This window comes from Pocillopora damicornis, chromosome 14, assembly GCF_964200805.1.
Source record: "Pocillopora damicornis chromosome 14, jaPocDami1.2, whole genome shotgun sequence".
Lineage (NCBI taxonomy): Eukaryota > Metazoa > Cnidaria > Anthozoa > Scleractinia > Pocilloporidae > Pocillopora > Pocillopora damicornis.
The window spans coordinates 19185235-19199765 of record NC_142683.1 but is presented as its reverse complement, the minus strand read 5'-3'; the positions used below and the strand labels follow the sequence as shown (position 1 = coordinate 19199765).

Genomic DNA, 14531 nt, shown 5'->3' with positions numbered 1-14531 from the left:
CTGGGCACCTGTTCCCAAAAGCTTTTTAACTGATACACCAAACTACCAGCTAGAAATTAACTTTGGACAGAAGGCAGTACTCTGCAACATAACAAAGGTAGCAATGCTCAGCAGCAAAGGCTTGAGTGACATATTGTATTGGCTGGAGAGAAAATTCCACATAAGAAAAAGGCAGCAAAGGAAGATGAAATGGCATTGCTTCCCTTGAAAGTAGATGTCAGCCCTCAAATAAGAGGCTCATGAGGGATAGACATTACTTTCAACAAACTGTTGTGCCACTGAGGTTAATTTGCGAGACAAAAGTGGCCTCAGGGCCATTAAAGACGTTAATGTTTGTTAGATGCTGTTATTCTGACAAGAGCTATGAGATGCCTTAATGTTTTAGTATTATCTGAAAATTTTTGTACAAGGAAAGGAAAGAACTAATCTTTGGTCATTTTTCCTGCAGTATACTAACCTGTTTACTACCTAGATCTGATTGTTAATTCTCTCCTCTAGCTGTTACACATTTTCTTGCCACTTAGTTACAAGAATTTGGTGTTAGATCAAGATAACAACTTCTGCCTGATAAGTTAGAGTATTCTCATTGTCTTATTGCTGAATAATATATGGACATTATAGGGAGAAGTTACATGTCAATCACTTCTGGGAATTCAAAGGTTAAGCAGGCTACAAAGGAAAATTTCAAAAGTCATAAAATTAAAAATATAAAAAATTATAGAGACAAATGTGACACAATTCTTCTTCAACAATTTTATTTCAAATTTCTCAAACTGTTGAATTTTTGAAGACAACACCAAAATAGTATCTTCATCTTTTTTCCATTTTAACTCTTATCATCCTTTGACAGTATCCAATGACAATGATTTTGATAGTTACCATAAAGAAATAATTGTCATTTAATGAAAAGAAGTAATAAATTATTTATTTAACTCTTCAAGGGTGAAATATCCAAAAAACATGAATTCACTACCAGCCACCTTTGAACCCATAAATTGTAGATTGTTCAAAAACCAGTTTTCTAATTACATTATGACTGAGGATGTCAATGTTTTGGCACTTAAATTATCACAGAAACATAGACAAAAAATGAAAATATTTCAAACCAAGTTTCTGAGAAATATGGAAATCATTGCCTTCCTTGACGCTGTATTACCCTGGAGTTTAACTTGTACAAATTCCCCATAGTTTAATTAACACATCATGTAAACTGGTTTTCCCTGTAGGATCCTCCAATAATAATAAAAAAAAAAAAAGAAACTCAAATTCAAGTCTACATTAAAATGTTTGAAATAACATTTGCCATTAAGGGTATTAGACACTGTATGATGCATTAATTATTTTTAATTTGATTGACATTTATAAGTGATTTTGTTTATTTTACACATAACCAAACAAACATGTATGCCACATATGTTTTATCGCCCTATATATGGCACTGTTCCACATCCTTATAATGGGACATTGAGTGTGTGTTTCCTTTGAATGAGCTGAGAGTTGTGAGTGGGAGTTACCTGAAGCATTGTAGTAAAATCATTAAAATCAGGTGAATAAATTCTGAGTTAATAGGGAAGCATGGTACAGCTTTTTCACATTTTCAACAAGGGCCCAAAGTTCACTTCTTTCCAAAGTCACCATTTGTCAACCTAAAATCTAAAAAAATGACATCCTGATACGGAATTTTAGTTGCCAAATTGTTTTTACATGGCACAGGGATTGAATGGTTGTTGCGTGGAGAGAAGAGAGTCTGCACATTACCTATCCACCCTATTGCTTTCCTCTATGATGACAATCCCTTCATAAAATGAACCAGTATTAACCAAGACAAACAAGTGAGTGTGGAGGCAATTGCTTCCAAAATTCTCACAGCAACTTGCTATTACCTGTTTTTGTTTTTATTTGAATGCTTTTTTATATAATAATTATATATACATATATTATTTCAAGCTGATCTTCACAAAAAAGTGAAAAACACTCATTGCAGCAGAAATAAAAATTTCATGCCCCTTGTAGGCAGTGTCTAGTTTATGCTGCATCAGTAACGAAATGAAGCAGCCCCATCTGTATGACAAGTTATAAATTTACAAAGTATAAACTTCCTGTTCCTACATTTTGGATTCAAAATATCATAATTTGAAGGAAGGATGACCTGGCATATCAACTCATCTGTGGCACAGGGATTGAGAGTGGCCTTGAAGGTCTTTCAGGAATATACAGCTTCTCTAGCACATGATTCAGCCCTTTAAGAGCCTAATAAAAAAAAATTCATAAAAAAGTGTTTTCCTGCAATGCTGTTTAATAGTACAAACTTATTGACTGAGTGGGAGGGGCTGGGCAGAAAAATATTTGGCTCATGATCATGACATATGGACTGAGTGCAGAGAGGTCAGTGCCTCATGAACAAGAGCCATCAGCCCTACAGCTCATCTCATAGGCCCTAGAGCTTTTTCTTTCCCTGCCCATGATATCATGTACTATAAGTGTCACATGATAAACCCTGTTATGTTCCATCCAATACACTTAAGTTAACATGTTTACCTTTTTTGTGACAATAAATACAGTTAACTGTAACAGGAGTGGTATTCAAACAACATACCTTAGATGAATTTGATTTATATCTTTCAACTCCAAATCTTTCAACTGGTCTTGCAAAACCAAAAATACCACAAGATATCCAAGATTCTTTCTTGCACATTGTCCTTAATAAAAAAAAAAGGTTAAAACTTTAAATACTAATCTTAACTCATTAATTAGAATTTCAAATTTTTTTAGTATCAAAGCCAGCGTATTATGAAATTGAAAATGTACGCTCCTATAGTTAGTTCTCTGTCAACATTTAACTCCTGTGGGTGACCAAGATAGAATTTCTCCTTACAATATCAATATAATATTAAGCAGACAAGTGATGAGAATAAAGACAATCCACCAATAAATTAGGGGATTGTTAGTTGATCCAATACCAAATTCTTCAAACTAACAAACAACTTTCTATGACAGATAGTAAGGAGAATTAGTATTGAGATCATGGGAGTGAAGGGTTTTTGATTTTCCCTCCAGTTATGGCAACATAAGTTACTGCTCTTACGTCAGTTCTCTTCAGGACATATATAATAATAACCCTCACCCAGACCACTAACAATTAGAACAGAATAAAAGCATTATCATTTGATTCTCACCATTCTTTGTTGTTGGGATGTACTGAATAAACACACTTTTCTTCTACCACCATAAGTCTTGTAAATGTGATATTTCTTGTATACGTTGTGAGAGTTTTGGCCACTGGGTCAACAACAGATTCCTCCACAATACACGCTACCCTGGAATTTACAAACTAAAAAGCAAAGCAAGGGAAAAAATGATGAAGATTGATTCCATCAAACTCTGCTTGCAAAGTAATTTTTAAAAATGAGCATGATTGGCATACCTTAATCTAGTTCCATCACCGTTATGATAACACTGAACCAATAAGTAAATGTTTAATCATTTGTCTCACAACTTAGAGTTATTATCAATTGCAGAGTCTAGCTGATATTTAACCCTTTAAGTCCCACTGGTGACCAAGACAGAATTTCTCCTTACACTATCAATATGATATCAAGCAGGCAAGTAATGAGAATAAAGAAAATAATTAATTAGATTTATATAATATAGAATGGAATATAGAATATAGAAGCAATCCTTGCAGTTATGAAAACTACTGAACTAGTGGTTGAAATAAGCACATACATGATTTTCATATACTTCCAGTCATTATTCGCCATGTGAAAGGTTTATTTGGATCCAACATAATGACCAGCTCCCATTTGGCTTGTTAGCTCAGTTGGTAGAGCAGTGCACCAGTATCACAGAGGTCATGGGTTCAAATCCTGCACAGGCCTGAATTTTTCTTCAGGCCTTATTTCAAAAAGTTTAGTATTATTCAAAACTGCAAGGATTGCATCTAAAGTGTGTATTTGCAGTTGTGAACAATACTGATCTATGTTTTTTGCTGTTCATATAACTTGAGTTATGGCATAACCCATAATTGAAAATTTTGTGACCAAAGTGAAGTAAAAATTGTTTCTTACCCTCTCTGCCCATCTTGGTAGACTGTTTGTCTTTGTGATTAGTTTTTTAGTGACTAGTTTGTTACCTTCTACTGATCTGAAAATAACAAATAACCACAAAAATTACCTCAGAAAATAGTCAGAAGGGAAGGACTATTGATTTCAGATTTTACTCTACTTTACTTAACCCTTTAACCCTTTAAAGTGACTGGCATCTAATTTCTCCTTACAATATCACCCCTGAATAGAACATTAGCAAGGTCATGAGAATAAGGGAAATGATCAACAACTTAAGAAGCTCTTGATTGTTACACAAATTCTCCTTTTCAGAACCTTAAGAAATGTATAGAGAAAGTATGGAGAATATGCATACTGATGTTAGGGTGTGAAGGGTTAAATTTGTAAATATTCAGCTCCTGCTCTCATTTTGAGCCTTGCAAAACCTTTAACGCATTTCTTCACGCTCTACAACTCAAAAATGTAACAATAAAATTTAAAAAAAATAATATTTTTAGACAATCTGTTTGTTTTTTGTCTTCAAAATTGAACTAATTTTTTTGCAATATTTCCCATGCATTTCCATGACCCAAACTTGAATTCTGTGACTTTTAAAGCCTGATGAATAACATTATAAAACTCCTGGCCTGTTCCTTGTTAAGGGCATCAAATCTGAATGTTTGCAAAATGCAAAATATACAGTAATGCCAGTTGTATTGTAAATTTTATAATTCAATAATCCCCATTCAACTTGGTTTCTTGAGAGTTGACAGAAACAAAATGGTTTCCAATTAGAAAACTCTGCAATGATTTGCCTCATGTAAAAAGGTGTAAGAACATATCGTTTTTCCACAACTATCGTGTTCAAGAAAAGTGAAAAAATATTGATATCGTGAGAAACAAACAGCAACAAGCATTGTACCTGTAAGCTCAGGTTTGAATGACAAAAAAGATTTCATTACCAATATCGAGGGGAAAAAAAGTACAATTTTGACCAACTCGATCCTTAGCAAAGACACGCATTTTAAGAAGATTGTTTCAAGAATACTGCAAAAGAATGTATCATGGGAAAGTAAAACATATGCTCATCTATTGAGTTACCCGAGGATGAGCCGAAAAAAAACAAATTAGGCAGGGTAACCTAAACGCGTTGAATGTTAATTGACGTCACCAATGTACTGGATCACAAGGCTGCATGTGGTAGGTCACGATGCTATTTCTACTACTAAAAAGTGCCAAGATTTCACCAGAACAAAAACATAAATGATTCCAGAAATAAGATATTCTTCACGTGTAACAAAAAGTAACAATAGGCTGACGGAAAATACGAAGAGATATCCACCTGCTTACGATGTCCTCAGACAGCACGTGTCGACTGAACGGGTTTGGATATCGTGTCCAAAAAGCGCTCGTTACTTGATTCCAGTTAAATCTAAAAATGCCAAAATAACGACAAATGTTATTTATTCCCGTTGCGAAAGCTTTCAATAAATTTCAAGGCGAATATCACTTACTTGAGCAAGCAATCCGTGCAGTAGAACTTCATCGCGTATGCAGGAGTTATAAATATTTCGAAAGAAATCGACTAATGTCAGGTCTCCCCAGACAACGGTATCCAGTTTCCGCGCGATCACAATTCAACCGAGCAAAGACTGGGTTTGAGAGGGCGTCGAAGAGGCGTAGAAGTTGCAACATGATCTCGAGACCGAAATTACGATTATCGTTATTTCTAAATTGGCACCAAATTTATGGATATAGTAATTTCGTGGCACTCTTTACCAATGCTCTTTACCGTGTTAAATAAAGAGAAGGACTCGGTTCCACTGTCTTACAACATTCAAGATGGCGGAGGAAAGGCGTAAATGTGCGTTCAGTTGTGATCAGCATGATCTCGACACCAAGATAACGATTACCGTTATTTCTAAATTGGCCCTGAAATAACGAATATCATAATTTCAGTGCATGTCTGAGACCTTCGGGCTCGAAGCTTGGGAACTAGTATTCAGGGAAAGATAAAATGGCGGCTTACGGCGGCGAAGGAAATCTCAGTAGTTTAATATTTTAGCGTGAAAAGGCTTGGGTGTTGTGATCTGGTTCTCAAGTAAAAAAAAATCACGGTCTGGAATGGCCCTACCACCTTTTGAACAACAAGAAAACATTGAAACGGTGGTAAAAAGCAGCAAGTTTCGAAGTCTAAACGAAAGATGGGTAAGCTGAGTTTCAGTCAAATATCATGACATTTGGGATGTAATTTCGATACCGAATAAATAGTTCTACATGGTTATACACGCATAGGATTCTGTTGTGTTCACGTGAAGGCCATTTCAGCCATTCCTGCCACTTGTAAGTGGTAGGAAATAAAAGATATGTATAGTTGTTTCGTATTGAAGCCCTGTGAAATCACAAATTTGATTTATTTCTTCTTTGTTTTAGGTGGTCATTATCCATTACTTTTGGAAGTCGATGCTGATGAGAAAGAAAAAATGTTTATGATTATTTCTTCTCTCGAACATTTTACTATTTAGGTACCAAATAATCTTGATACTGAAGATCATTGCATCCATTATGAAAAAATTACCCTTGATTGCTTTGTCAACTGGAATGTATAATGTAATATACCTTGTGATTTGTGGGATTTTCACAAGTAAACTAGAAATACTTGAAGAGGGTAATGATGTACTTAATGCAGAGCATTTGGTACAAAGTCTGCTTTGCTGTAATCTACCTGAAGGTGCTTTTTATATGCTAGTAAGACTTGCACAGCCCAGTCAAAATGTTTTTGAGTAGTAGAAAAGCTGGCCAAACCTCTTCCTGAAAAGCAGTCTGAAAAATGTGAAGTTAGCGGAAGGCACTTCATTGTAGGCGGCCAAATTGTAAGCTGCCAGCCCATTTTGAGTGAGCAGTAAAACTCAAGATTGGCTATTTTAGCTAATTTTATTGAGAACCAAATTCCCAGCAACGGGCACAATTTTACTGGGCTATTTGTTATTTAACTACTTAGTAATATTCTTATTAAAATTTACTGCATTCCTTTCTAATAATTTGCTGTTGATTGTATGCTGTATATAGCTTATGATTTGTGTGATTTTCACAAGTAAATTAGAAATACCTGAAGATGGTAATGATGTACTAGATAATGTACTTGATGCAAAGCTATTTTGGTGCAAAGTGTGTGCCTTGTCTGTAGGTGATTTTGCATGCTAATAAGACTTGTAATTCAAATAATACACATCAGCTGGAGTGGGAATATTAAAAGAAAAATAATAATATTTAGCTATACCAAGTTCTGGTTTTATGTCCAAAGTGTGTGCCTTGTCCGTAGGTGATTTTGCATGCTAATAAGACTTGTAATTCAAATAATACACATCAGCTGGAGTGGGAATATTAAAAGAAAAATAATAATATTTAGCTATACCAAGTTCTGGTTTTATGTCCAAATTAAGCACTTAGTTGAAGATCACTGCACTGCTCAGGTCCAGAGGGCTGAAAGAGTACTGTCTGCTGTTAGTTTGATTTTTGTCATTTCTATTGATTTATTTTATTTATCAATGTTTCTTTGAATTGTAATTCATTGATCTCTTTCAATAGTGCAGGTTCGCTCATGTAACCTAATCTCCCACTTATGTATGTATGTATGGATGAGCTCAGTCAAAATGTTTTTGAGTGGAAGGCAAGCTGGTGATAGTAATAGGCAGCAGAGGCTGAACCTTGTCTTGAATGGAAGTGTGAAAAGTGTGAAGTTAGCGGCAGCTATATTGTGGCAGGCAGCCAAATTGTCAGCTGTGGCACATTTTGACTGGGCTGATTGTGTGTAGTATATATGTGCACTTCTTTTAGGGTGTTAAACAGGTTAAAGTACCAAGAAATCCTCTGTGATAACTTGATAATTCAAGATGTAAAAATTTTAAATAATAAGGTAAAGCTTGATCATTCTTAAGAGTTTCCATTTGTTCTGGAAATTTGGGGGAGGGTCAGGGGAGCATTATTTATACATAAATAATGTACATAAAAAGTAAAAAAAAAGGCCCAAGGTAAAATCCCAATTTGTTTTAAGAGTTAATTTTATTAAGAGAAAACCCTGGATATAGCTTGGGATTTGTGTGATTTTCAAAAATTGTTAGGAACCTTGCTAATTTTCAGCTTCAATAACACAAGTACATAATCTTTAGTGCAGCCCTCTTTTCTCCCCGCCATTATTCTAATTTTCTTATCAAGTTTCCATTTTCTTGTGTTCAATTAATTTATTGTCTTTACAGGTGAAATTTTAATATCTGCTAGCACAATTATCTCTGCTAAGAGTGTCTACCATCACTCTTGCCGGTCTCAAGCCCAAAACGCTGCAAACTAGCTGAAACTACATGTATTTCGTAAAATTGCAATGAAATCTATCTAAAAACACCAAAATCCGGCAGAACGCACGAGTTTTTGCCAAATTTTACGCAAAAGTTGACAAAAGCGCTCAATTCGACCTGAAAAACACCTTTTTTTTTTTTTTTTTTTTTGCAAAAATCAGCCTATTTTACATTCAAAAGCACGATGTCTTTAACAAAATAGGGATACAATCCATGTGAAAACACTTATTCCAGCTAAAACGCAGTCTTCTCAGTAAAATTTGGGCTGATTTTACCTACTTTTTGTGTAAATAGCTGCCAAAACCCTCTAAACTAGCTGGAACTACATGTTTTTCACAAGATCGCCATAAAATCTTGAAACGTTGCTTTAGGGACCTTTATGCCTCCAAAACGAGTTTTTACTTAAAAAAAAAATGGAATTAGCAAAGATGTTAAAGGGGAAAAAGCTGTGAGAAAGGAGAAGTTTAGTGTTGCTGTGTGATATGCCGCCCAGATATATCAATTCATTAATTTAACGCCTTTAGCCGTGGGCAGAAGTTTTTCTCTAGACTAAGAGGACCCTCCCTATGTTGACGAACCTCAATAACTCGTTGATTTTACTGTTTTTACACATTTGATTTTAACCATATTCGCCAAAATAACTGCCAAAACACGGCAAACCAGTATCTCGGCCAAGAGCGATATTGGCCATTTCACACATCCTTATTAGATATGAATTTTATTAAAGATTGTCATTCTAGCATATGTTGGCTAGTTACCACAGGTTTCTTGATTTTCATGGGAAAGTGGCATTGGTTGGTACCATGACCAATCTCCTCGACTTTCCCATGATTTTCATAGGATGTTAGCGACCCATTCTTCGAACCTCAGTTGTTGTTTTTTTTTTTTTACATTGGCGCGAGTTTCACAACTTTCTTCTGGTTTGGCATTGACTCAGAGTTGGGCTTATTTTTATGGCTAATCCATCGGCGACTTTCTCATGATTTTCTTGGGTTCTCAACAGTGACACGCACTTTGGAACCATAATTTTATAAATATGTCAACACTGGCAAATACTGCTAAAATCTACACTCTACTAAACTCCATGTACCACAATATCCACACAACTGCGTGTGCCTACTTGAAAATCCTAACCCTAACCCTAAAACTATCCAGTTAGCCTAGTATTGTATTGCTGGTTTGAGTGACTAAACTGGCTCAAATGATCCAGCTGCTTAAAAATCTAAGCACAGAGTAAGTTTAAAAGATTCAATTTTGTAAGGTTTCGAAACAGTTCCAAAATTAACATGCACATAGCTCAGTGTAAAACATCGAAGCTTCTAGGACTTCTTATGATTCCTACGAACGTACACACCTAATGCACGTCAATTTGCCTTTGTTGTCCTCGAACGATCACGTCTTCATGGTAACGTGGTGTAAGAACTGTACAGCACTTTATAAATATATGTTTTACTTGACGGTAAAAGTTTGAATCCGTACAAGGAAACGTAACGGAAACAGGCGATGATAATATTCCGTTGACAGAAATGCAACGGAAACGTGTCGTCATATTTCCGTTCAGGAATCATAACGGAAACATAACAGGTCCAAGGAAGAAGTGAATGATGTGGAAACATAGAGTTTCATTTTTCCGAATTACGGAATCATGCTATTTCGTCCTGTGCTCACTCTAACTCTGTGCTATCCTAAACCTAACCCAAACCCCAAACCAATCCTAAGCTAGGGTTTGGGGGTAGGGTTAGTGTTTAGGGTAAGGGTGTAAGCCTCTTCAAAAATATTTTTAAGAAGATTTTGTCACCTTTTTCACTTAAATAACCACCTGAAGAATTTTGACCAGTTAGATTATTTGAAGCGGTTGGATTAATTTTGATTGGGGTTTAATAACTTTTAGTAGTTGGATGATTATTTTTACCAGTTGAACCACTGTAATATGCTGGATCTTTTTAACTAATGTTACCATCCTTACATGAATTATTTGAACCATTTTCACTGGTTACACATGCATTATCCAGTTAGACCATTTCAACTGGTTGGATTATTTAAACCAGTTTGTCCATTTTAGATATTGGCATCATTTTATCAAGTTGGATCATGTTAACCAGTCGCACCATTTTACTAAGTGAGATCGTTTCTTCCGATTGGACCATGTCACGTAATTAAAATCTTTTCACCGTTTAAACCATTTTATCTTGTTTTGGCTGGTTGGACCATGTTAACCAGTTGCATCATTTTGACTGGAGTGAAAAGTTCCGTTCTTAACCCGAGCCCTAACCCTAACCCGGGGTTAGGGTTAGGGTTAGGATAGCTCGCAGCTAGAGTTAGGGCTTGGGTAGGGTGGGATTATGATTAGGCTGAGGGTCACAATTTTTTCTGAAAACATCCAATTTTTTTTTGGTATTGTGTTTGGCTCTAAACTTTAACAACTACTTGAAAGTTTGCTTGAAATCAAAATATACCATTTTTTGCCAAAATAACTGCCAAAATGCGCAATTCGGGCCTTTTTATCAATTTACACTTGATTTAAGCTTGGTTTTTGTGTTTTCCCACAGATTCTTAAACTATTTTGCTGAGAACATTTTTTGCAGCGTTTTTAAAACTGAAATAAGCTTATTTTTGCAAAAAAAACAAACGTGTTTTTCAGTCGAATTTAGTGTTTTTGTCAACTTTAGCGAAAAATTTTGCAAAAATCGTACATTTCTGCCGTATTTTAGAGTTTTTAGACAGATTTCGTCGCGATCTTGTGAAAAACATGTAGTTTCAAGCTAGTTTTCAGTGTTTTGGCAGTTATCTTGTCAAAAAATGGGTAAGTCAGCGCAATTGTTTTTTTTTTGGTTTTTAAGGTTTTGTTTGCCCAAATTTTACTGAGAACACTGTGTGTTAGCTTGTCTCCATTGTTTTTTCGCAGATTCTATCGCTGTTTTGCTGAAAACATAACGTTTCAGCGTGTTTGCATCGTTTTTGGTCGTGAAATAAGCTAATTTTTGCAAAAGGAAAAAAACCTGTTTTTCAGCCCAAATTGACATAAAGGATACAGAAGAACATTTGCTTATTGCCTTTTTTTTTTGTCCTTACTCATGAAGTTGATTTTGGCATTTCAAACAAAAACTCTGCTAGAGCATTAATTGAATGACATATCATGCACTTACTTTGAAGCAAGAACACTTTTTTTTTAATTCAGAAAAATACCTTTTATTTTTTTTTAAGGACTGCTGGATATAACCTGTACAACCAAGATGAATTTACATTCATTATTTGTCATAACTTACACTAAATTAGAAATTCAAGTATGAAATGAGGGTACTAGCCCTTTAATAGTGTTCAAAATTTCCATATGCAGGGGTACTTGTGGCTACTGGAGAAGAATCAGTCTTTAACCCTTCACCCCCCCAAGGAAGATAATAAGTACAGATATCCTCTTCCCTAGGGGCAACTAGCTCAAAAGTGAGTGATCTCAAGGGCCCTCCAAAAACGTTTTCTACAGCAATAACTAAGCTCTACAGAAGCACACTATGCAGACAAAAGGTGTAAGAGAATCAATGAATTCTTTAATTCTTGGTCCCTCCCAGGCCAACCTATTGTACAAATCTCATGACATCTGTTCCAGTTTCATCAGTCAATTTTTCAAGCTTCAAGCTTTTCCTGCAATTATGTACTTGTTCTTGAAGCTGAAAACTAACAAGGTTCCTGTAAATTAAGTTTACATAACAACCTAACAATTTGTGAAAATCACACAAATCCCAAGCTATATCCAGAATTATGCTCTTAATAAAATAAACTTTTAAAGCAAATTGGGATTTTGCCCTAGTTCTTTTTACTTTTTTGTTACTTTTTCAATACATTTGTATAAATAATGCTCCCCTAACTCTCCCCAAAACTTTTAGAACAGATGCAAACTCTTAAGAATGATCAAGCTTTACCTTATTATTAAAAATTTTTACATCTTAGACTACCAAGTTATCACAGAGGTTTTTTTCGGTACTTTGACCTGTTTAACACCTAAAAAGAAGAACACATACATAACACACACACAATCAGCCAGGTCAAAATGTGCTGCAGCCAACAATTTGGCCACCTACAATGAAATAGCTGCCAATTTCACACATGTCAGACTTCTATTCAGGACAAGATTTGGCCTCTGCTGCCTATTACTATTGCCAGCTTGCCTGCCACTCAAAATTTCAACTGAGATTGTACATACATACATGTGGGATTAGGTTACACGAGCGAACCTGCACTATTGAAAGAGGTCAATGAATTATAACTCAAAGAAACATTGATAAATAAAATAAATCAATAGAAATGACAAAAATTAAACTAACAGCAGACAGCACTTTTTTGGCCTTCGGGGCCTGATCAGTGCAGTGATCTTCAACTAAGTGCTTAATTTGGACATAAAACCAAAACTTGTTATGGTTAAATATTATTATTTTTCTTTCAATATTCCCATTCCAGCTGATGTATATTATTTGAATAACAAATCTTATTAGCATGTTAAAATCACCTGAGGACAAGGCATACACTTTGTGCCAAAATTGCTTTGCATCAAGTACGTCATCTAGTACATCATTACCATCTTCAGGTATTTCTAATTTACTCTTGAAAATCACACAAATCATAAGCTATATACAGCATACAATTGGCAGCAAATTATTAAAAAGGAATGCAGTAATCTTTAATAATAAGAGTAGCTAAATAACAAATAGCCTAGTCAAAATGTGCCGGTAACCAGGGATTTGGCTTTCCACACAGAACATTTGTTAGGCGTCTAGTCTGGACAAGGTTTGGTCTCTACCTTCTGTTACTATAGCCAGCTTGCCTACTTCTAAAAAACGTTTTGACTAAGCTGAAAAAAATGTTTGAGAGAAAAATGGCCACAACAAGCCCACTTACTGCAAAATAAGAAACATAAAAGTAACACTTCAAATTAATACAGAATATAAGCCTTGCAGGATTTGGCTCTCAATAAAATTAGTTAAAATAGCCGATCTTGAGTTTAACTACTCACTCAAAATGGGCTGACAGCCTGCAATTTGGCCACCTACAATGAAGTATCTTCCACTGACTTCACACCTTTCAGACTGCTTTTCAGGATGAGGTTTGGCCTCTGCTGCCTATAATTACAACAGCCAGCTTGACTACTACTAAAGAACATTTTGACCGGGCTGTGCAAGTGTTACTAGCATATAAAAAGCACCTTCAGGTAGATTACAGCAAAGCAGACTTTGTACCAAAACACTTTGCATTAAGTACATCATTACCCTCTACAGGTATTTCTAGTTTACATGTGAAAATCCCACAAATCACAAGGTATATTACATCATACATGTTGACAAAGCAATCAGGGGTACATTTTTCATAATAGGATGCAATGGTCTTCAGTATCAAGATTATTTGGTACCTAAATAGTAAAATGTTCGAGAGAAGAAATAATCATAAACATTTTTTCTTTCTCATCAGTATCGACTTCCAAAAGTAATGGATAATGACCACCTAAAACAAAGAAGAAATAAATCAAATTTGTGACTTCACAGGGCTTCAATACGAAACAACTATACATATCTTTTATTTCCTACCACTTACAAGTGGCAGGAATGGCTGAAATGGCCTTCACGTGAACACAACAGAATCCTATGCGTGTATAACCATGTAGAACTATTTATTCGGTATCGAAATTACATCCCAAATGTCATGATATTTGACTGAAACTCAGCTTACCCATCTTTCGTTTAGACTTCGAAACTTGCTGCTTTTTACCACCATTTCAATGTTTTCTTGTTGTTCAAAAGGTGGTAGGGCCATTGCAGACCGTGATTTTTTTTTACTTGAGAACCAGATCACAACACCCAAGCCTTTTCACGCTAAAATATTAAACTACTGAGATTTCCTTCGCCGCCGTAAGCCGCCATTTTATCTTTCCCTGAATACTAGTTCCCAAGCTTCGAGCCCGAAGGTCTCAGACATGCACTGAAATTATGATATTCGTTATTTCAGGGCCAATTTAGAAATAACGATAATCGTTATCTTGGTGTCGAGATCATGCTGATCACAACTGAACACACATTTACCCCTTTCCTCCGCCATCTTGAATGTTGTGAGACAGTGGAACCGAGTCCTTCTCTTTATTTAACACGGTAAA

At 35.4% G+C, this 14531-nt stretch overlaps 1 protein-coding gene and 2 long non-coding RNA genes across 3 annotated transcripts; 1 reads left to right on the top strand and 2 right to left on the bottom strand.

Moving 5' to 3' along the window:
* Positions 1 to 730: 730 nt before the first annotated feature.
* Positions 731 to 5667, bottom strand: LOC113681908 (PRELI domain-containing protein 1, mitochondrial). The gene is made up of 6 exons (XM_027199044.2): positions 5558 to 5667; positions 5386 to 5475; positions 4068 to 4143; positions 3177 to 3331; positions 2597 to 2699; positions 731 to 2250 (listed from the first exon to the last, which is right to left on the bottom strand). Exons 1-6 carry the CDS (start codon positions 5587 to 5589, stop codon positions 2158 to 2160), a joined length of 549 nt encoding a protein of 182 aa, XP_027054845.2. The 5' UTR covers positions 5590 to 5667; the 3' UTR covers positions 731 to 2157.
* A 201-nt stretch (positions 5668 to 5868) lies between these two features.
* Positions 5869 to 7322, top strand: LOC149034868 (uncharacterized). Its single transcript, XR_016183224.1, has 2 exons — positions 5869 to 6251; positions 6477 to 7322. It is a non-coding gene; the product is annotated as an uncharacterized LOC149034868 (long non-coding RNA).
* A 4598-nt stretch (positions 7323 to 11920) lies between these two features.
* Positions 11921 to 14493, bottom strand: LOC149034867 (uncharacterized). Its single transcript, XR_016183225.1, has 2 exons — positions 14111 to 14493; positions 11921 to 13885 (listed from the first exon to the last, which is right to left on the bottom strand). It is a non-coding gene; the product is annotated as an uncharacterized LOC149034867 (long non-coding RNA).
* Positions 14494 to 14531: the final 38 nt, after the last annotated feature.

Excerpts from the sequence above, each read along its gene's own strand:
- LOC113681908 (XM_027199044.2), bottom strand. The coding sequence starts at position 5,589 with ATGAAGTTCTACTGCACGGATTGCTTGCTCAA. Across the intron at positions 4,144-5,385 it reads TCTGAGGACATCGTAAGCAG|ATCAGTAGAAGGTAACAAAC; the intron begins GTGGATATCTCT and ends TGTTATTTTCAG. Across the intron at positions 3,332-4,067 it reads TACCAAGATGGGCAGAGAGG|TTTGTAAATTCCAGGGTAGC; the intron begins GTAAGAAACAAT and ends TTTGCTTTTTAG.